Here is a 21,821-nt window from a genome sequence, read left to right as displayed (position 1 = left end):
AACCTGGCATCAATCCACAGGATGCGACGCTCTAAATAATCCACAGTGAGTCCATTTGGCCAGCCTCCATTGCCCGTTTCCTTATGGATAGTCTTCCTGCCTTCTCCACTCATGGATGCAGCTTCAATCCTTGGCAAACTGGCATCCCAGTCTGTCCAGAAGAGAATCCTAAAGAACCATAACACGAAATGAAGCAGTCAGCAAGGTTTATAACTGAAAAAGCTCCGTAGTTACAGCCAAAACAATTAGAGCCATTGTAACGTGATGTTAACGTGTTCTCCTTGATATGAGGAGGAGGCGGAATAAACAGCTGTTACCCATCCCGGGGGTCAAGAGCAATAGCTCGGGGGTGCTCCACCTCCCCCGCCAGTAGTGTGGTCCTCATGGTTCCATCCAACTTGGCCACCTCTATCTGATCCAGGTTGCTTTCCACCCAGTAAATGTTTCCCGCTATCCAGTCGACTGCCAGACCCTCTGGTGTCGCCAGCCCGTACTGGATTACCACATCAAAGCTGGTTAAAGCTACAAGAAGAGAAAAAAATCAGGGCATATGTTCAAACATCATATTTCATCTCACTACTCAATAAAATAAACACTCCTCTGGGGTGCTTACATTTTTTAAATTCACACAGTATCTCAACATGTAGCATTAAAGGCTGCGAAGGCTGGGATTTGCTGACGACTACATTTCTAATCTTAACTGCTAATCCAGTTTTAGTTTGACAAATTATGTAAATGCAATGGAGCTATTTGGATAAGAAGTTAACTCTGCGATTTTCTTTAATCAAATGGTAAATACAGTAGTATTGTTCAGCATGGGTGGTGATGCTACAATTGCAGAAAAGGTCTGAAATGTGTGGTGTCTTCCAGGAGCAAAGAGACACATTTTCCAGCCCCTTTCTAACCCTTTCATTTTCCGTTGGGCTCCTAATCAGGGTCTAATTACACGAGTCATTATCCTCTCTGCCACAATGAAAGCATACACATACTGCTGCATGTAGCCTATGGACTGTGTAAGTAAACATGACACACAACAAGCACATAAACATACAGTAAGATGCACAATATAAGTGGAGACTTGTGCACATAATTTCCTCATTATTGCTGCTGCAGCCATGATGACGCCTTGCTTGCCTGATGCAGCAGGTCTTGACTGACCGGTCTGACCTTATGTGATGAAGTATCTGATGTTCTGTTACAGAGAAGCCACAGCTCCAGCAGCATAGCTGTACACACTCTACAGTCTATTCTGCTTTTAAGCACAGAAAAGGGGCCCTGCATTCCAATGTGTTCTTTTCAACTCAATAAAATCCTAGAAAACCTAATCAATGCACTGCAATTGGAACGCCAATTTCCAGATGTTTTCAGCTGTAAATAGAACAGTTTTTCACTGATGAAGATCGTACATTCTGGCATGAAACTTAGCGGACCCTCGATTGTCAAAACAAACCAAAGAGATGGTGCTTTTAGGTCTTTTAGGCATAAAAACCTGTTACAGTACAAGGCTTCACCTCCATTCTCAGACAGCTTCCCACGATAGATCTTATCCTCCACGACGTCAGTCCAATAGAGGGCACTTTGGTTCAGATGGAAGTCCAGGGCTATGGTGTTTCTGAGCCCAGGAACTAACACGCTGAACTCTCCCTTATTCAAATCAATGCGGCGGATCTCATGGCGGTTGGAGAAAATGATAAAGGGTTTGAAAGGATCTGTGGAAAGAGGGAAAAAAACAATATCCTAAAATATGGAGCTAACCAGATCATAAAGGGTTAAAACTTTTGCTTGGTCACCGTTGATTGGTACTCAAAATGCTCCAAAATGGCTCTGCTGTGCAGCATGGAAAACCTGCAGCCCTGTTCCTCTGCAGTGTGTGGCTTGACCAGCAAAGGAGGGGGTATGAAAGTGGCTCTAATCCCTGGTAATTAAAACTCAGTGTAAATAAGACAGGAGTTATCTGTACCTAACAGGCAGCCATATGGGCAGCAGGATGAATGTCAGGGTGCTGGTGGCTAGTCTCTAAGACCTGGCAGTGAGAGGCAGCATCATAAATCTGTGTCCTCGTTGCTGCAGGGAGATAACTACATTCTTTATGTGGATTACAAAATTCAAAGTTGATATAAAGTGATTAAGTATTTTCTGTCTTTCCCAAATTGCACTTTTAATGACTTTAATAAAAAAAAATTTAAAAACACATCAGCTCTTTAGTTTTTTCTTTGACATTTAATAATCACTTTTTCATAAACTAAAACTGGTAGTCAGAAAACACTAGCTAGGTTTTCTTCATGAATCTTTTTACATGTCATATACTCTCATTAAAACAATGTAATATGTTCCCCTTTCCTGTCTCCAGTGTTCTGTCTATTGTCCAAAAAGAATACCATATTCTGGCGATATGCATCCTCTCCAACCAGGATGCTGTTTTGGCTGATGAGGTATAGTAAGGGTCACTTCTCGAGCTTTCTCCCCCTCCTGTGTAACTCAATTCTATATACAGACACACACACACACACACACACACACATCTGCTCACTTCCCTAAATCTGCCTTTTGTTTCCATGATCCCTTACCCGTGCTCTTGCAATTCTCCTTGTCAGGCTCCAGTTCCCAGCCGTCGTAGCACGAACATATGACACTGAACTTGTTCTGCTCGCAGCGTTGACTGCACTTCAGGTGTTTAGCGCAGAAGCTCTGGATCTGACAAGTCTTGTTGTCAGCCCCCAACTCCATGCCCAGAGGACAGGAACAAATGACCCCCTCTCCGGGAGCCACTGTGCAGTTATGGCTGCACTCGCCGTTGTCCAGCGAACACAAGTCTGTAGATAAAAGGAACAGATGTACTTAACCATTGATTTATTTTAGCGATCATTTTAAATGCAGGCCTTCACTTGCTGCGTTGCGTTCCCTGCAATGAGACATAGCCTTTGTGGTGTTGTTCCTTACCACAGAGTTTCTCATCAGAACCATCTGGGCAGTCGTCAGCTCCGTCGCAAAGTTTCTCCGCGGGCAGGCAGATGGTGGAGTCGTTGGCACACACATGGTGAGAGAGCTTACACACCAGTGCCTCACAGTTGTCCTCATCTGAATTGTCCTCACAATCGCTGTCGCCATCACAAACCCAGGCTTTGCTGATGCAGCGTGCTACAGACAGAAGGCAGGGTTATTTCACGAGCAGCCTCCGTCAGAACGTTGCATAAAATGTCATTAAAAGCAGAATGAAATTAGTCGGTGCATTTTAAGAAGTGTGGATTCCTCACCGGAGTCCCTGCAGCCAAACTTGACAGCTGGATCACACATGTGCGTGACACCCTCACAGTTCTTCTCATCGCTCATGTCCATGCAGTCAGTGTCCCCATCACAGCGCCAGCGCAAGGGGATGCACAGGCCATCCATCCGACACTGAAATTCATCTGTATGACAACCTCCAGGCGGGCGAGTGGCTGAAAAAAACAAAACAAACCAAAAAACAAGACATCAAAAAGACATCACTCGAAAGTGACGCCGTTTTGCGACATCTCTCGCATTAGGACACGCAGCCTTGAGCAAAAACAATGTGCGACTTCAAAAGACTGAGAACTAAAATTAATGAGGTGCCTGTTAGAAATTAGCATGCAGAAGGACAGATTTGACAGAAAAGCTTTAAGCGTGAATTGAGAAGGTCACTGTTTTCTACACATCAGCAGGCAGTTCGTTACAGCAGCAAAATATATTTGATTTATTTCGCTGCTTTTAAGAGAAGTTACTTATAAGTATAAGTAGGTATATCTGAATTATTGGGTGTCAAAGGTTGTACCTAACAGACAGAGTGACTTACGGACACGAAACCCATTTAATCTACTAAACAAAAGAAAGAGATTAAAGAAAGAAATTAATGCAGAACCATCCGTGACACTAACAGCTACCTGTATTTCATAAACACCAGCTTGAACATGAGCTTGAATGTTTAACATAAATTTGACTTCTGTAAACTCATTCAGTCTTGTTTGTTTCAGCTAAGAAACACTGCAAAATATCCAACCTATACTATCAGCCAGTAGCCTTCGTAGGGGCTCTGTAGCGTAGTGGCTAACAAGCGAAACCTCCACGGTTTGGTCCCGGGAGGAGACTCAAATCCCTTTGGAAGGGCCATGCGGCGTAAAAGCTCTGCCAAATCAAACATGTGGAGCTACCCGCTGTGACAACGCCTTCTCAATAAGGGAGCAGCCGAAAGTAGCTTCTATGATAAGCCAGTAGCCCCTAACTTTTAGTGCACAATGTCTTTTTCCCCTTTCCTCACAACTTTTATTACCAGTACTCCTTCTTAGCCATTCTTCAACTAAAGCTTTTATTATTAAATATGAATACTAATTATAAAGTACATAAATGCAAATTATTTGTCAGGGGAAATCAATTATCGTACATTTTTATGGGTACAACAGAGGTTGGTAATAGAATGCAGTCTGTTCCATCAGCTGCAGGTCCTTTTATTGTATTATTTTATTTCTGTATAGTACAAATGTCACGTTCGGTTCGATAGCTACTTTTTAAATCATGTTTGTTTTTTGTTCTTTCCAAGTGCAATACACCATAAAACTTCGCTAAGTAATGTGTCAGATTTCCCTGCCTGATATTTAAACGACTTCAAGTGTCTGAATAACATCACATAACATCCTTGGGAGTGCTGCGTGAACAGAAACATGAAGTTCAGAAAAGAGATGAAACAAACCTCTTCAAGCTGAAGTCAAGGCAAAACTTGTTCGCACAAGTGTAGCAAGGCTTTATCTAAACAGAAAACTTGACTCTTAACACACTGCTTTTTCTAGTTAAAGGTGCATTCGATTGGAAAGCAATATTCTGCAGCAGTGGAAAAGTTTCAAGAGACAATATGGAGGTTAGATACAGACCCTGATTGGTGCAGTTTGCATGGGTCTCGTCACTGTAGTCTCCGCAGTCATTGTCTCCGTCACAGGTCCAGTAATCTGGGATGCAGCGGCCGCTGTTACACTTGAACTGAGCGCTGGAGCAGGAGTGACTACAACCTGCCTCGTCACTGTTGTCCCCGCAGTCGTTATCTGGAAAACAAATGCAGTGAAGCAACGCTAACTTACTCACTTTGTGAGGCATGCAATGCCTCAAAGACGATAGACAGACAGGTGGATAGATAGATAGATATCATCTTTTCTCAATTACGACAGAGAAAATTAAAAAAAATTAACACAAATTAAACTGAACATCAAAGATGAGAGTCAAAGTAATCACAGAAACTGCATAGATCAGACCATGCACCATGAGAGAATGTACCCAGCGCTGATACATTGAGCTTGGAAGCAGAGCATTCTGAGCACTTTTGAGACAACCTAATACATAACGTTCAGTATTTGTTAAACAATTTGACTATGAAGTCATCTGGAAAATAACATTTATTCTTTAGTTAAGGTTTCCTCAAAAAGTACACTTTGATTATTTAATGTATTTCTTTTAATGAATAGTTTACTTAGTATCAAATTTGTGCACAATGGACTAATCAATGCTAGCAGTTTTGGTCTCAGCTTGTGGCCATGTTCAATGAGCAGAAAAGCAGCCCTAACTGTTTCTAATCCTGCCTGGTCAGTCCTAAAGCGAGGCTAGCATCAAGGCTTTTGTGGTGCATGTTGATCTATGCACTAACCGGTCAGGTTTGGACAATTCAACTCATCAGAGCCGTCCTCACAATCCTTTTCTGAAAGACAGAACCAATGGAAGACAGCAGATTGGGCTAACAGCACAACACGTGACAACAAAACCAAATGCACACACACACACACACACACACAGACACGCACATGCAAACGCAAAAGATGATGAAAAGAAGAGCGTATGCCAAAATAAGGCTGGTGGCCAAACATGCACAGATAACTGGAACAAAGACAAACAACGAGTTGCTACTGTACGTCGACATAAAAGACACGCAGACGAGATAATAAAGAAGAGAAACTGACCATTATCACAGCGCCAGTTAATGTTGATGCAGCGCCCATTGTTGCAGGTAAACTGAGTGAGGGGGAAACAGGTGGGGTAGGCTGTGGACAGAGGAAGACTTTTAGATATAAAACGCTAGCTCACGTGGCGCTCATATGGCAAAACAATTTGTACAATGAGCTGTCGGGTGGAAATTAAGTTGACTAACCGCAGGAAGCAGGCTCATCTGATCGATCACCACAGTCGTCGTCCAGGTCACATGTCCAGGAGATGGGGATGCAGCGCCCGCTAGCACACGAGTACTGATTGGGCGGGCAGGTTCGGGCTAAAAACACAAAATAGCAGAGTTCACGTCATAAATAGAAAAAAAACCCAGAAACGACCCAAAATAAATGAGTCTTTGTCTACCTGAACAGGTGGTGTTGGACTCATCCTCGTCATTCCCACAGTCATTATCCCCGTCACACAGCCAGCGCAGAGGGATGCAGCGGTTGTTCTTGCACTTAAATCTGTCCGCAGAGCAAGTGTGCTGGTCTGGAGAGGGGGAAAAAAGGGCGCACTGAAGGGCGAGGGAGAAACAGGAATACAAGAAGCCGTGTGTGGAGATGGGGAACGGAAAGGTGAGAGAGTTCGGAGATGTGAGGTGAAAACGAATACAAGAGAGGGCAGATATTCCAGCTGGTTTGGACTGGGTTTTGTTTTGTCTGGAAGGGAAACCTGTCTGCACTTTTGACCACAGGCAGAAAGACAGACGGAGAGACGGACAGAGAGCATTTCCCGAGCCGCAGAAATCGTGTACCCGCATATACACGGGCATTCACACACACAAACTCTCGCCCACTCAATTCAAAATCTCTCATTTCATTCTGGCTCCACTACACTGTTAAATTCAGGACACCATCTGACTCAGTAGCAAAAGGAGGGGCAGCTGTTTTGTTTGCGTGTACGGGCAGTAACTCACAACACAGTTCAAGAGCCTCATCGCTGTTGTCCAGACAGTCGTTGTCTCCGTCGCACTTCCAGCGCTCTTGGATACAACGGTTGTTCTTACAGGCAAACTCTCCAGGCTGGCACTGAGGAGGAGGTACATAAGAGGGGTTTGCTGTAGAAGAGAAGAAGGAGGTTAAAGACAATGTGGGGGTAAAAACAAAAAAAACAAAAAAAACGAAGGTCATGAAGGACATAAAAGCAGCAGGAGTTTGCAAGGAATTCTGAAAATTTTCCACAGAAGGGAAAAATGCGTGGTTTTGTGAAAAAGCACAATTACATGAACATTCATGAAATCCATCAGTCAAAACCCACCCATAACAGGCTGAGGCTGAGCTGACTGGTGCTTGCATAACAATCAAGAAAACCAGAAGGGAACCACTTGTACAAAGACTGTAATCTCTGGGTTTTTTTTGCAAAACAACAAGAACACCTTGAGGACTACGCTTCACAAAGGCAGCGTTTTTTGCACAGTTTGCACTTGATTGCATTACAGTATGTAGATGTTGCTTGCTCTTGTAGCCTGCTCTTGTCTGTCTGCATTTGTTCAAACATTTTAGGACTAACAGTTTTAGAAAACATACAGTCAGACTGCTTGACTCATCTTGTCTGACATACAAGAAGCTTAACCTTGTGGGTAATGGAGCAAAACTGGTGCCATTAGAAACACCCTGCAGACGCACACAAGCACGTACAAAGAGTTCATGCACAAACCTCTGCAGCTGGTGTTGTCAGTTTTGTCTAGTACTTGGTCTTCTGCACAGGCACACTGCCTCCCTCCTGGTATGGCCAGACAGAGACTGTTGCAGCCTCCATTGTTTACACGACATGCATTAGAACCTGTAGATGAATGGGCACTTATGAGATGCTGTCTCTGTGGACAACAATACTTTTTAAGTTAGCATGTTTGGATGGATGTTATGTATAACGCTTTTCCCAGTACCTTGCTGCTGCTGAGCATCGTACATTCGAATTTCAAAGATGGGAGGTCGCTCGTTGCGCAGTAGAGTGGCAGTGCCTGTGGTGGTGTCCAACTTGTAAATGCTTCCACTGCGGTACTCGTTCCAGAACAAAAAGTGTTTATAGTGGCACAGACCAAAGGCGTGGTTCAGCTCCTGACCTTCATACACCGTCTGGTGATGTGAGAAGAGAGGCAAGACTGTAAAGCATGTTTTTATAATGAACCACTACTGCATATATATGGTCAGTTAGGTAACAGATGGGGTTGTTGGTCAGTTTCAGCTGGTTTGGTGTTAATGAAATTAATAACAGTTACAGTAGAGGAGAAGAAGGTTTGCTGTGTCTCCCAGGACAGTCTCAAGAACATGGAGGAGATTCCAGGAGACAGGCAGTTACTCTAGGAGAGGTGGATAGGGCCGTAGAAGGCCTTTAACCCATCAGCTGGTCAACAGGATGAGCACTGCCAGAACTACGATATGACCTCCAGCAGGCCACTGGTCTAAATGTTAGCATGTCTAACCATCACAGACAATGAGAGACAGACTCATAGTGGGCCGTATGGAGCCTGATTAGCATTTGCCATATAATTCCAGAATTGGCAGGTCCACAACTGCCACCCTGTGCTTTTCACAGATGACGGCAGGTTCACCTTCTGCACAGATGATGACACGACCTGTTTGATAATGGCTCAGTGATGGTCTAGGGCGACACCCTGACTGCAGTTAGGCATCAGGATGAAATCCTTGGACCCACTGTCAGGCCCTACACTGGTGCAGTGGGTCCTGGGTTCCTTCTGGTGCTTGAAAATGCCCGCGCTCATGTGACAAGAGTTTGTAGGCTGTTCCTGGAGGATGAAGGAATTGATACCATTGACTGGCCCCCACATTCACCTCTCCTAAAATCAGTCGAACACCCTTGGGACATTATGTTTCAGTCTACCCAACAGCATCAGTATAGATATCCAGCATGATTTTTTTTCCCTTTAATTTTTTTGAGCAGTGTAGTTCAAAACTTGCTCGTATTACTTCATGGTGATGATAAAGTATGATGCAATGACTGGTGTTTTTTACTAGTTATTACATGGGTTAAGTAACATATAAGTGTCTAGGCAATAGCAATATAAAAATGCACATTATACATTGACTGGCACTTGTTTCACTAATGTGTGTGTGTGTGTGTGTGTGTGTGTGTGTGTGTGTGTGTGTATGTGTGTGTGTGTGTGTGTGTGTGCATAATATTTAGATTCCATTCCAGTTTCTGCATTATAAAAACAGCACCAATAGCACCACAGCTCAGTGAAATCAAAATATCAGTTCAGACACAAGGAGAAACCAGTGTTAACAAAACTCAAGGCCACATTGTTTGTACTACACAGTGATAGACCACCCACATTATTCCACTGCTTTAAAGCGCATTCCTTATTAGTGCATTGACACCCGTTTTTAACTCCTGTCTGAAGTTACCAGACTCCAGTAAAACAGTTTTAACCTTCAATTCTTAAACCATTTTAATTCTGACCTTGCGTCCGGAACTGTTAAGGTAGACCATCTCTATGCGGTCGTAGTAGGCATCCACCCAGTAGAGGATTCCCTGGGGGATGTCCAGGCTCAGGCCGTTGGGCCACAGCACTGTTTTACTGGTCAGAAACACATTTCTGTTTGAGCCATCCATCCACGCCCGCTCGATCTTTCCACGCTTGCTTTCCTTAGGATCCTCTTCCCAATCTGTCCAATACATCCACCTGAGGAATAACAAGGGAACTGTTATGGGTACAAGTGATAGCAAGACAGGAAAAGGTAAATATTATTGATGCATCGTAAAGAATCTCTTAGGATTAACAAAAGCAGTGACATTTTATCTAGCTGCCCTAAAGCACCCAATACTCATCAAACCAACCAGTGGGGAATGCTCAGCAATGTTTCTCAGCTGATATGCCCACAGGCATACCGGTGTTTGTCATCAGGTACTCTAGGTCCTTTCAACCACTGATGTCTACACTATTGTACGACATTATAAACATCCCTTCTTGCCATAATATGACTGACATTAACAGTGGCATTCTATAGTTCCCTTGCCTTTTCCTCTTTCTAGTGGTTTCTGCTAGTTTCTCCTCCTCCTTGCTGAGCCTGATTGATTACAGGCATTAGTAGAAGTGAGTGCCTTTCCCCAGGGAAGCGTGTGGACACACATCACCCTGTCACTAGCAATCCAATGTGTGTGCGTGTCTTTGCGTGGGTTTATGAGCATGTATTTCTCAGGAAAGAGCACAGGAGGTCTTATCAATAAGACACATCCATGTACACCATTATAAAGAATTATTTGAAAGAGCAATATGGCTGCATGCAAATGAAATGGAGCTAATGGAGCTAATGTACAAAATGCTCCATCTGTTTTAGTAAATAAGGTGTGATAGGTGTAATCAGAAAGGACTCGCCAATTTGAGGGGAAAATGGTCAGCAGCACTGAGTGAAAAATGATCAAAGGGCTTCGGCTGGATGATACAAAGATACTGCTTACAAGGAAAAGCAACAGAAATCTCCGATGCAACAGACAAGATAAAAGCTAACAAAGAGAGCAGACAGAAATGTTGCTTTGGTTTTACTGAGAGGTGAGCAGCAGGGTGGGTATTTTTTTACTTGAGTCATCAGACAGACAACCAGATGTAACGATCACCTATTATTATTATTATCTCTTATCTGCTTTCACTTGTACCTTATTACCATAATTTCCTCTACCTGCTCTTTACTGATATCTGTTCTCTCTGCACTCTATTCCTCCCTTCATCTCTTTATCCATATTACCCATGAAGCGGATCCACTACAATGGCACGAGGGTGAGTCATTTTCCCTTCAATCAGTGTTTTCCGGGTCCGTGAAGCCTTTTCCAGTCGAGCCACACTGATAGTTTTCTTGGGCCCGTCATCTGTCCAGTACAAGTTGTCAGCCATCCAGTCCACAGCTATACCCTCCACCGTGTGGATCGCTGAGACAAACACAAACAGTGGCTGTGAAGTTTTTCTACACAGCATAAAGCATATCACATGCTTTATAAGTAAGATCAACAAAAACAGTCTTTTACAATATGGCTACAAATTTTATTTTAAGAAATGCGTTTTTGAGATTATTATGGAAAATCATTGAAGTAGCTCATAATCTTGGCATGTCGTTTTGGTCTCTCCAATCAGCTGCTGTTGCCGTACCTTCCTTCAGAATGGTATCCCTCTCCGTTCCATCAATCTTCTGGCGCCCAATCATGTAGCTGGTGGCGTCAGCAAAGTAAATGAACTCGGTCTCGGCGTGAAAATCCAGCGCTCTCGGGTTCATTAGATTCTCGATCGGGATCATGTACTCATCTGGCACCTTAGCATTCATGTCCATGCCTCTGATGACCCCCGGGCGACCTTTACCATAGACCAGGAAGAGCTCGTGCTCTGGTTCTGTGGCAAAACAAGGGAATAAAGGTAAAACACTTCAACTTAGACTATCATTTACCTTTCTTTATTTTATTTTTTTTAAAGGAATCAAAATTAGAGGCCAACTCATATGCTGACACAGTTATTTCTGAATAATTTATATGGATTATTAATGTTTAAAAAAATGCAAGTTCAACAAAAGCCCAAAAATGAAAATTAAGTGATTTTTAATGAGATAGCCTATGAAGAGGATGGGTGCCCTTTGGGTCAATCAATATTGCCATTTTCAAGGACGTTCTTTTCTCAGTAGGCAGATCAATATAAAGCTGTTATTGGTGGATAGTAAAACACTTCTCAGAATAAGCTGAATCACACTGACAGCTTTGTGGAGCGGCCAGCAAAGAGCCAGCAATGCTGTTAAAATACATAAAACAAATGCTGGAGCTCAGTGCCGGCGTTACTTTCAGAAAACTCAACTCTGCAAATAACTTGAGAACAGAAAGACTGCATATGCAGGACAGCAGAAGAGATCATTTCATACATCGATAAATGACTTGTACAACTTGGTTCACAGATCATTTGATATAGAGTCACTGACGTAGAGGGAGAGAGTTGTGCTTAAACTCAAACAGTGAGATAGCAGGATTAAATCTACAGGAGAATGAACACAGACAGACAGCAACTGCTCGAGACATCTGTTAATCTGGTGACTTCAAACTGAATCTACATGGATCCGAGCCAAGGCAACAGTTTAGACCAAAATACACTTAAAGCAGCTCTTTTCATAGAAAGGGCTTTATAATACCTTCTCATAGGGCACACGTAGAAAGTCTAAAAAGACCGTCCAAATTCTTAAAAATGGCATTTCTACATGTAAATATCTTATGCACGATACAATTCAACAAACTTATTTTTTTTAGTAAACTTTCAAATTACTTGAGCTATGCCCCCATACACCCACTGGGAAATTCAGGAGCCCACCCTCGTCTGGGAATACTGCTACAGTGAATGTTCGACACGCAGATAACTTTTGATGGATGTGTTGATTTACAATCGCTGGAGCTCAGTCACCGTTCATTCCCACTCACTTTTGCAAGATTTGCCATCGCTACCCAAGCTAAATCCAGAGCGACAGCGGCAAGTCCGCGTCTTTTGGCCATTCCCCAACAGACAGATGTCAGAGCAACCTCCAGCCTTCCCAAACTGGTCCTCCTCGCATGCGTGGCTGCGCACTAGAAACCAAGAAAGAGGGAAAAAATGAGTCTCATAATAAAATATCCACCTAGGAATGATGTATATGTGCGGGCATGTCTACCTGGGGGCTGCCGTCTCTGGTGGTAGACGTGCAGAGCTCCTCCCTTGTCCACCCTGGTCACCACCTGGTAGTCTGTGCTGTTGAAGCGGTTCACCCTGATCACACTGGTCTTGGGCTGCATGTTAGTGTTGTCTGAGTTGGTGGCGTAGAGATAGTTTTCAAATACAGTCAGCCCATACAGATGCTCAATCTAAAAACAACACAAATCAGAGGGAGAGGAAAGCACAAAAAACGCTTTATTTTTTTCAGTATTTCATGTGTTTCGTCTCTTGTTGTTAAACTTACATGTACAAATACTCATACAAAATAAGTTTTCCATAAACAAAGCCTCTCTGACTAACAGTCTTTACAAAAAAATAGACCTACAAGCGCTTTATTAGTCTCCAGAGACTGTAAAAAATCATCTAAGCCCTCGTGACGTCTACGCAGAAACACTTTAGTATTGCCTTTGTGTGTAACTTCATAAAAAGGGGTTTAACTTTCATAAATTTGAACAAATAAATGCAATCCAAGAGCTGTTTTTTTAGTAGTGCACTCCCCTGCATCGCCAATATACAACAATGGATCTGTCACTCCTTGCTTTGTGACATTTTCCTTGAGCAAGTCTTTTATTTTCTCTGTATGGGGACAATTTGGTAGCTATTATTTTCCTCATTCCATGGCAACTTACCACCAAAACAAAATAGTTTTCTCCTCTTTGTGATCTTCTTTGGTGACATTTCCGATGGTTAGATTTTTAAAAAACTCTTTTACCATTAAACAGATGCTGTGTTGCTATGTCACCTTCAGTTTAATAAACCATGCGCACATGTGTAGAACAGTGGTCAAGCTGTTTGAGGTGCCCCAATATACAATTTTAAAAAGCCACTTGTCCAAAAAGTAGAATTTCCCGTGGTCAGCATTGTGCAAAGTGTGACCGAGACCGAAAATAGTCCAGAGCTCTCAAACATGATGAGTGCTCACACAGCACTTGCCTTTAGCTGACAAAGTCAGGAGGAAATACAAAAACACCGGAACAACACGAAATCTGACATGGAACTGAGGCCTGTCATTGTGGATATCACTGATAAACACAGACTACCTTAAAGATTACATTTACATACTGCTTCCTATCATAATCTGGATTCAGGCAACAATTAACAATAGTGCATTAGGTCACTTTAGCTTCCAGATGTAGACAACACAAACTAGACTGACGGACTGTGTTGGCCAGAGTGTGTGATCTGAACGTTACTTTTTACACAGCTTGCACCTTTAAGAGAGTGTGTGCTAAGTCTCAGCAAACACATACACCGACTTGGTAAAACAGCCCTGACTCAGCACCATCCATAACCACGGTTCTTTTTATCCTGTAAGTGAAGGATGTGCATGTACTAATGGTCTATCACAGGTGCGCACACACACATATATAACAAGAGGTGGCGGTTTATGTGTGTGTGTGTGTGTGTGCATGTCTGTGCCCTTAGGTTCAGTGAGTAAATGAAAGCTGTTACTTCCCCCACAGATCACAGTAAAAGCCATGGTAACAGGTTTAAGAGCCAATGTGCTTCAACAGCGCAGCAACATCAACAGCCTCAATATTGGACACGATTAATCAGCTTATTTAATGAAAAGCCAAATGTCCACCATCTTCTCCCTGCTAATCACTCACTGGCTAAGAACGCATTAAAGGCGCACACTGGGGTAACGTATCGTGTATAGAGCTCCAGAGCATGTTAGACAGCGTTATGGGGAATTTCTTACAGCTAAAGAGAGATAATAATGAGATTATTTTCTTACCAGCAGTCCCTGAATGATGGTGTGCCGGTTCTTGCCTTCATAGTCCACCACCTCAATATAGTCTAGATAGGCATCAGCCCAGTACACCAGCCTGCTGACAAGGTCCAGCGTGATGCCGTGGGGGAAGACGATCTTACTGTCCACCAACTTGGTGCGGTTCTGGCCATCCATGTCACAGCGCTCCACCTTGGGGATCTGTCCGTAGTCTGTGAAGAACACCTTCCTATAGAAAGAAGTGAGAAGAAATGGACTGATAGCAGGGGTGTTTTCATGATTTTTCTAAATGGAGTACAAGGGGGGCACAGGGGGCACCAAAGATGCAAATTGGTCTGCAAAGCACAGTTTTCAAGGTTATATGCAGCCCTGTGTCATATTGCAGATTTAATATGTAAACATAATCTTGTAATAGATACTTTTTAAAGTAGAAAAAAGTATTCTGACCTTTTCAGTAACTAAAAATTATAGTTCACAGATTGCATCATATTATTATTGACTTATTAATATCTATATCTCTTTAATGTTGCAGCTGTTTATATTAATGACATATATATAGCTGAGTAGCTTGATCTATAAGCATTACACTTGAAATACAGAGTATATGGAAATACTTGAATTTTTTTTATTTATCTAACCTTTATTTATACAGGTAATCCCACACAGACTTGATGTCTCATTTACAAGCAAGACGTCACCTGTAAATGAACTACAAGTACATAAAGCCTGAGAAAGTAGTTGAGTAAATGTACTCAGTTACATTCCTACTGGTCCTATCTGTGCTCTCATCTATTACTGTTGGGTACTGTAAGATTAACAGCACTCTAGTCCAGTGGCTTTTTGGGTGGGAGTAGGGTGGGGGGGTGCCAGGGTGACCAAACATATTTCAGGAGGTGTCGGGAGCACCTTATAGCCCGCTCCCAGAGATGCCGCTGATTGACAGATTTTAACTTCTGGTTGGACAAAATACTGAAAACTTTATTTTGGGCTTTTTGATGGATATTTGAGATCTGATAACATTTTTCCTGACAAAACCAGTTTGTTAGACCATAAGTTTTCATTGTTGCCAGAGCAGAAATATAAAAAAAATAAAATAAAATAACTTGTTTATGACATCATATCACAAATCCTGCTCACAGTCCCTGTAAACGTGTTAACAAACAGCGGCTACTGTGAAAAACATGTGTTACACAAGCGAGCTGTGAGTCCTTCTCTAAAGTAGACCTCTCAAAATCCTTTCATAACAGAGAAACGGAGCAACTGCTAATGAGTAGATGAAGGCAGGAAAAATAGAACGATGTTATGTATTTATTTATTAAATTTTGTCTTTTACTTGTATGTCACTCAAAGTAAGTCAGCCTGCAGATTATTAAAAGCACAACTAAGACTTTTTTTGCTGTGCCAGTGTTTGTTATTGCTGTTTTCTCCCTCTAATGACACTGCTGATCACCAAAAGAAAAGCCAGCTCCAGCAGCTCTACCTGTTCCTGAACGAACCAATTACAGCAGAGAAAGCCGTGTGGGAGGAAAACTACAAGCAAATACGTGCACGCGAACGCACATTCTTGCATTCGTGCAGTTTTCTCCGAAGAACGATCTCTCAGAATCACGACCACGCGCCGCAGATACAGACACACTTTCAGGAATTCAGCTGGAAAGTTTGGTCATAAACAAAAGAGCCGAAAACAAAAACATGCTTTTCCTCTCAAAACCTTATACAGTCAGCATACCGCCAACATCTGCGCTCAATTACTCCAGCTTCCAAACATCCAGTTTATCCTGTTTTTTTTACTCTATTTCCACATATTTTAAAGTTGACTAACAGCGATGGATGACACGACGCAGTCGCTGGACAACGTTTGTGTGATGTTCTTCCCTCCGTACTTTAAGAAAGTGACCACACTCACCCCATGGTGGGGTCCAGAGCGATGCCTTTGGGGTTGTACAGCTCCTGATCCAGGAGGGTAACACATGTCTGCCCATTCTTGTCACACACGAAGATCCTGTCATCCACGTCGTCCACAAAGTAGAAGTTTCCGGTCAGCCAGTCAATGGCCATCTGCTCCACATCTGGATAGAAAAGTTGGAAGTGGGGTGGGGGAGAAGATGGGACACAGAGGGAACAAGGTGAAGCAAAAACTGTACTTGTAATGATTCAGTGACTAGTATGGAACTTGTGGCGTGCGATGATGTTGTTTTTATTTCTAGGAGATGGGTAAGAGGTTTGGCTCGTCTGCAGCAGTGTGCTACAGACACTCTCTCTCATGCACACATTCGCACACAGTCCAGGACGTCAGGTTCACATTCGTATCGCTTTCCCTGACTGACAAACGAGACGACAGCTAACGCCAATTAGCCAGAGTCTAAGTACTGTGTCTGTCACTTAAAATCACTTCAGCAAAATATGAGAGAGCCTGTTTGTTGCTTCGGGTTATGTGATGTTGCCATAGTGGTACCTCAGAGCTGACGGCTCTGTGTGGTTTCTCACTGGGTTTATTTTCCCCAGGCTCCACTCCCCACACACGGGACAAAAATCAAACACGTAGACGTGTGCGCACAGCACCACACGCAAAGTTTATGGAACATTTAAAGCCTACCGAAGCTCAAATTCAGACCGACATAAAGACTGTAACGTCCCTTCTCCTATCAAAACTGTGCCGAATGCGGTGAAGAGGGGAAGGGTCTGAAACGTTACATTAACAGACCCCCTTCTTCATCAAACAGCAGCACAGCCGCAATGAGTCAGAGCCAACAATCAGAGACAAAGCTTTTGTTGAAGATGAATGGAGATGGGAGGATATTAAAGGCCTGGAATTATCACTCTACCTGTTACTCTCACTGTTACCAATTTAAGTACAGTGCATTGGTGAAGCACAACGGCAAGAGAATTACGCATAAGTTCTTTATATTTTGCATTTTTATACGTACTCTTAATGCTGAAATGGATATATTTTTCAAATACCTTCATTTATCTGGCAGGTTGGAAAAAAGCTCAAAGCTCAGACCAGAAATAACACCAGACACATAATTAAGTAATAATCCAATAATATATTTTATATATTGTAGACTATACTCCTTTTCATATGAGTGCTGTAACCTTTTTACTGTTAATTCTATACTTTTAACAAAGTATACATCATATAAAGTTGTAAAACATGATTAGCCTCTTTCCTTCTCAGCAGATTGAACTGCTGGTAAATGAATAAAGTAGATTTCCAATACTGTTTTAAAAGATGTGGCTTAACAAATACTTTTTCCTCACAGTAAAGTGCTTCTCATCACCACGTGTGTTTAATTTTTCTGGTGTTTATATTTGATTCATGGCAAGTTTACAGCAAGCTCTTAAGTCATACTCAAAGTAAGGCAGGTATGTGTGCGTGTGTGTGTCTGTGTGTTGACATTTGGACATTCGGAGGAAGCTGTAGCCAGAACCTCAGTCCTGCATCTGAACTCCCTGCAAGGAAATGACATCACCAGTGCCAGATGGCATTACACAGTTCTAAAATGTTCTCACATAACATTTCTTTGCTTTGTCTGATTTTCACCTTCATCGTTATTACATAGGGGTTTTTACTGGTTACATACCTGTTTAGATTCAATTAAGGCTTAAAGTTAAGCATTATTAGACGTGGGGATGCTTTGTGACAGGTGGGCGTCGACACAGGCTGAAATTGCCCCTAAATGACTGCTAGGCTGCTTACTCAAGTCACTGAACTGGACTTCTCTGTTTGTGCTGGTGTCTTTATGCAATTACCTGACAAATGATAAGGCTTGCTGTGTGGGTAATTGTACTAACAGCCAATCTGCAAAGTCTGTGCTTCATTTTGGTGAGGGAAATTACAGTATTTTATTTGGATGTTACGCAGCACTAATTAGCAGTTATCTGTGTTTGGGGAAGCGGTTTAGTAACTGAGTTTGTTGGCGTTAGTCAAGTGAATTTTATCTGTATAATGCAAAAGGTTCAAAAGTGTTCACAGACATAAAAATATATTACAGACAGCAAAAAAGAAAAAATAGTAACAATGACACAAACAAGCAACCAAAATAAAATCTAGTTGATCCATCTACTGTTTGCCAAAGCCTAATTAGAAATGCTCTCAGTGGAAGGATGGCTGTGAAAAAGCCATTCCTAAGGAAAGGAAAATGAGCGAAAAGGCTGAAAAGGTGTCCAAATTGCACAAAAACTGAGCTGAAAAATCAACGGCGACAGTTCTTATGGAGTGATGAATCTATATTTAAAGATGGGTTCAGCAGAGAGGTGCAACACTGAGTAAAACATTTTGCAGGCTCTGTCATGGTTTAGGTCTGGATTTCAACCAGTGGTGTTAGGAATCTTGTCAAAATCAATGGAATTGTCAATGTGGAAAAAGGAAAACATCTGATTAGCATGAAATGATTCCAAACACAATAGATCGCTATCAGCCACGGGTCATAGGCCTCCCCAGGGCTCAGACCTCAATATCATCAAAGCAATGTGGGGTCATCTTGATAGAGAACAGAACAGAAAAGGCAGCCGGCATCCAAAGAAGAGCTTTGAATGTCCTTTAAGAAACCTGGAGAACTATTCCTAAAAAATACTTAAAGAAATTGCAATCTCTCAGGTCCTGTGTCAGGTGTCTGTTTCCTAAGGACTAAGTTACTCCTCATATTCTGTAGATAGTTTTTCTTAAGGCCCTACACTTTTCTTTTTTTGTCCTCTACTTGTCCACTTTCCTCAGATCCTTTTTTAGGACATACTGGACTGCATGTCGAAATGTGCCAAGTCTTCTACAAATTTGGGAATCTACTTGTTGGTGCAGAAATACTAGTTTGTGATTCTCTGTCAAAGACATCTTGAAAGCCTGGAGACCTATTGCTCATCACTTTCAAAAATCCAAAAGTCTGGCTCCATGGAGGCAAAATATTATGCAGTCTGTGCAGGGGGAACATATAACAGATGAATGACTATGAAATCAGCCATCTTCATGCAACTGACCAACATAAAATGATTTTTCTTTGCTTTTAGTCTCTTGAGATGCCACAGAAACAAGCTGTGAACATAACCCTTTGCTACTTTTTTACCTTTACTTATGCAAAACAGCTGAACACTTCTTCCAGCACCAGCAAACGTGCCTGTAAATATTCATTTTGGCATGGCAGATACAAACTATACATATACTAGAGAGAAAGTAAGAGAAATCCTGGTGAGGCAGGCTTCACATATCACAAGGCCTGTATTTTCACAGCTGCTTTGGCTCAGCTCTCCACAGAACTATCCTAACACACTCTACGCAAACACTTCGTATGTAGGGCTAAAGTCATACTGTAGGGGTCCTTGGCCACGCAGCGCTAGGAGGTTTGGGTGGTGGTGTAACATGGCAGTATGTTTACCAGAGTGATCAGGTCCCCGTGCTGACTTTAGGGGAAACCTGAGGATCAATTTTCTTCAACCAGGAAAGAAACGTTTGGGTTCGGGAAATGATGAAGCAGATTCCTTAGTAGAAGAATGCAGTAAAAGTGCCCATAGTGAAAATTCACCAGCAATGAACCAATAAATCTGTTTAAACTCTTGTTTAAAAAAACATAACTCACATTTTTTGTGAAGAGCTTAAAAAACAAAAAGAAGGCAAACGGACCACCTTCAAATATTTTGAGCCTGAACAAAAGTGGAAAAGGGATAAAAGAAAAATGCAGCAGTACAGAGAAAGACAAAAAAAAAAGTGAGAAAAAGAAGAGAGAGAAGAGAAGAAAGATGGCGAGGGAGAGATCTGATTTCCACTAGGGAAACTTGGCAATTGTGCAGCAGCATTTCTGAGGTTTATGGAATCAGCGGCCGTAAGTCCCAAAGGTGCTCTTAATTTTTAACACAGAGTTCTCTGTTTAAATGCTTCCAGCTGCCTCACAACACCGATTCCCAGATTAAACACTGGGTAAACAACTGAGGGAGAAAAGAGGAGATTGTGCAAGATTACCGAAAACCATGAAAAAAAAAAAAAAAGGTTTTCCTGCACCTCTGCTGAGCAGAAATGGCCTCAGCAAAGCCACAGACTTTTCTATCTCCTCCCATTCTCCTCTCTCTCCTCCTCCATGCATCATCCCCCATTCCTCCCCTTTGTCTGTTCCCCAGAGGTGGGAAAACAGTCTGGATTCATTAACTGCAGCTCTGTCTGTCTGAAACTATGCTATAAAAAACAACACCGTATAATTGAAAAAACAGAAACAGCTGCCTTATTCATTTAGCCTTCCTTTCTCTAAACAACTCATTTTCTTCGTGTTTTCTTGTTCGTAGGCTGCTCCCCATTGGTCTAAGAAAAACAAGTGCATGACTAGCTAATGGAGTTAAAATTTGTTTCTAGGAGCTCAACAACGTTTTACACAAGCAACTGCGCACGTAGGAGGGCAGTCACGGGGGCCCAGCATTGTACTACGCCGCTAACAGAAGGACGCATTAGCGTGCTTCTATCAGTATCATCGCGTTTAAAGCGGCGGATATGGCTTTGAGACTTCATGGCTGTCAATTTGAAATGTTTGAAGCTTTAACACCAGTCCCTCATACTGCACAACCCAGTCCCCGTGTTAAATAAGAAAAAATGTGCAAACTAAAATGAGTGAGGCAGGTAAAGGAGCAGAAAGGGAGCGAGGGAAACTTAAAGCTGACCAAGTGTTGAATGGAAAGACTTAAAAATGTGCTGACTGGCTTGCCTTTTAACAGCACATGACCCTTTAAGGAGATTTCAGCCCAGTGTCTGTCCTAAGCAGCGTACTGTAGCTGGTTGTGCAAGGGTAGCAGGTACTTTGGCTCTTAGAGTACAAGCTGAGATGAGGGGGGCTTACTGGCAGCTCTGGGATCAGCCCTCCTGTGCATAGCATGAAGCATCAAAGGGTGATTTTTAGTAAATGTAAACTTATCTCTGTTTGATTTCATTTGAGCTCTTGGGTACCAGTTTAGACTGTCCTGCTGCTCTAGCGTTAGCTCTGGATGCTTGATTTGTATTTCGCTTCAGTTTGTATTTGCTCGCTTAGTGTCCTTGTTGTTTCCGTCTGTCCTTCCCTCTGTCACGTCTTTCTGTGTTCCCTAAAAAAGGGAAATATGTTTGGTATTTGTTTTTCATGTTACCATGTCTCCTTGACAGAGCTTGTGTGTACCACAAGTTTTGTCAAGTCAGTTTCTTTTAGAAAGGTTTCTAACTGAGGGAGGAGACGTGGAAGTATCTGTGTCGCAGTCATAATAAGAGGAACTGTAAATAAATACTAAGGAAAGGCGCTTCTGTGCTTCCTTTATTGCCTCCTTTAGCAGAGGATACACTGGACCATCCTTCATGAAAGAGGATAATGCCATCCCACCATTCATAGATAATTGACAAAGTTGCGCAGATCACCTGAATGTTAATTATAAATGCATTTTCCATTTCGTGCCGTAACCTATTGATATGGTTTGAATTTTGAACAGGCTGATAAACGC

The 21,821-nt window shown here is 42.3% G+C and overlaps 1 protein-coding gene across 4 annotated transcripts in view; it reads right to left on the bottom strand.

Moving 5' to 3' along the window:
* The window catches only part of LOC146386971 (low-density lipoprotein receptor-related protein 1-like), a 96,805-nt gene that overhangs the window by 31,458 nt on the left and 43,526 nt on the right, over positions 1–21,821 (bottom strand). For all 4 annotated transcript variants that reach the window (XR_014800256.1, XM_084928242.1, XM_084928244.1 and 1 more), the window contains exons 7-26: positions 16,288–16,450; positions 14,388–14,610; positions 12,609–12,798; positions 12,382–12,525; positions 11,081–11,317; positions 10,683–10,863; positions 9,400–9,622; positions 7,865–8,054; positions 7,636–7,761; positions 6,896–7,036; positions 6,343–6,468; positions 6,143–6,259; positions 5,955–6,035; positions 4,881–5,048; positions 3,255–3,437; positions 2,941–3,138; positions 2,568–2,813; positions 1,512–1,709; positions 318–522; positions 4–168 (exon numbers count right to left, since the gene is read on the bottom strand). Coding sequence is in view for 3 of the 4 variants with exons in the window: in XM_084928242.1 (XP_084784368.1) it covers positions 4–168; positions 318–522; positions 1,512–1,709; positions 2,568–2,813; positions 2,941–3,138; positions 3,255–3,437; positions 4,881–5,048; positions 5,955–6,035; positions 6,143–6,259; positions 6,343–6,468; positions 6,896–7,036; positions 7,636–7,761; positions 7,865–8,054; positions 9,400–9,622; positions 10,683–10,863; positions 11,081–11,317; positions 12,382–12,525; positions 12,609–12,798; positions 14,388–14,610; positions 16,288–16,450 (3,505 nt within the window). In the remaining variant the exon portion in view is untranslated. The remainder of the gene's footprint in view (positions 1–3; positions 169–317; positions 523–1,511; positions 1,710–2,567; positions 2,814–2,940; positions 3,139–3,254; positions 3,438–4,880; positions 5,049–5,954; positions 6,036–6,142; positions 6,260–6,342; positions 6,469–6,895; positions 7,037–7,635; positions 7,762–7,864; positions 8,055–9,399; positions 9,623–10,682; positions 10,864–11,080; positions 11,318–12,381; positions 12,526–12,608; positions 12,799–14,387; positions 14,611–16,287; positions 16,451–21,821) is intronic.

The sequence above is a fragment of the Perissodus microlepis genome, chromosome 5, assembly GCF_051167445.1.
Source record: "Perissodus microlepis isolate ML-2025 ecotype Zambia chromosome 5, ASM5116744v1, whole genome shotgun sequence".
NCBI lineage: Eukaryota > Metazoa > Chordata > Actinopteri > Cichliformes > Cichlidae > Perissodus > Perissodus microlepis.
The sequence above is the reverse complement of the archived record's forward strand: the minus strand, read 5'-3'. Positions and strand labels throughout refer to the sequence as shown.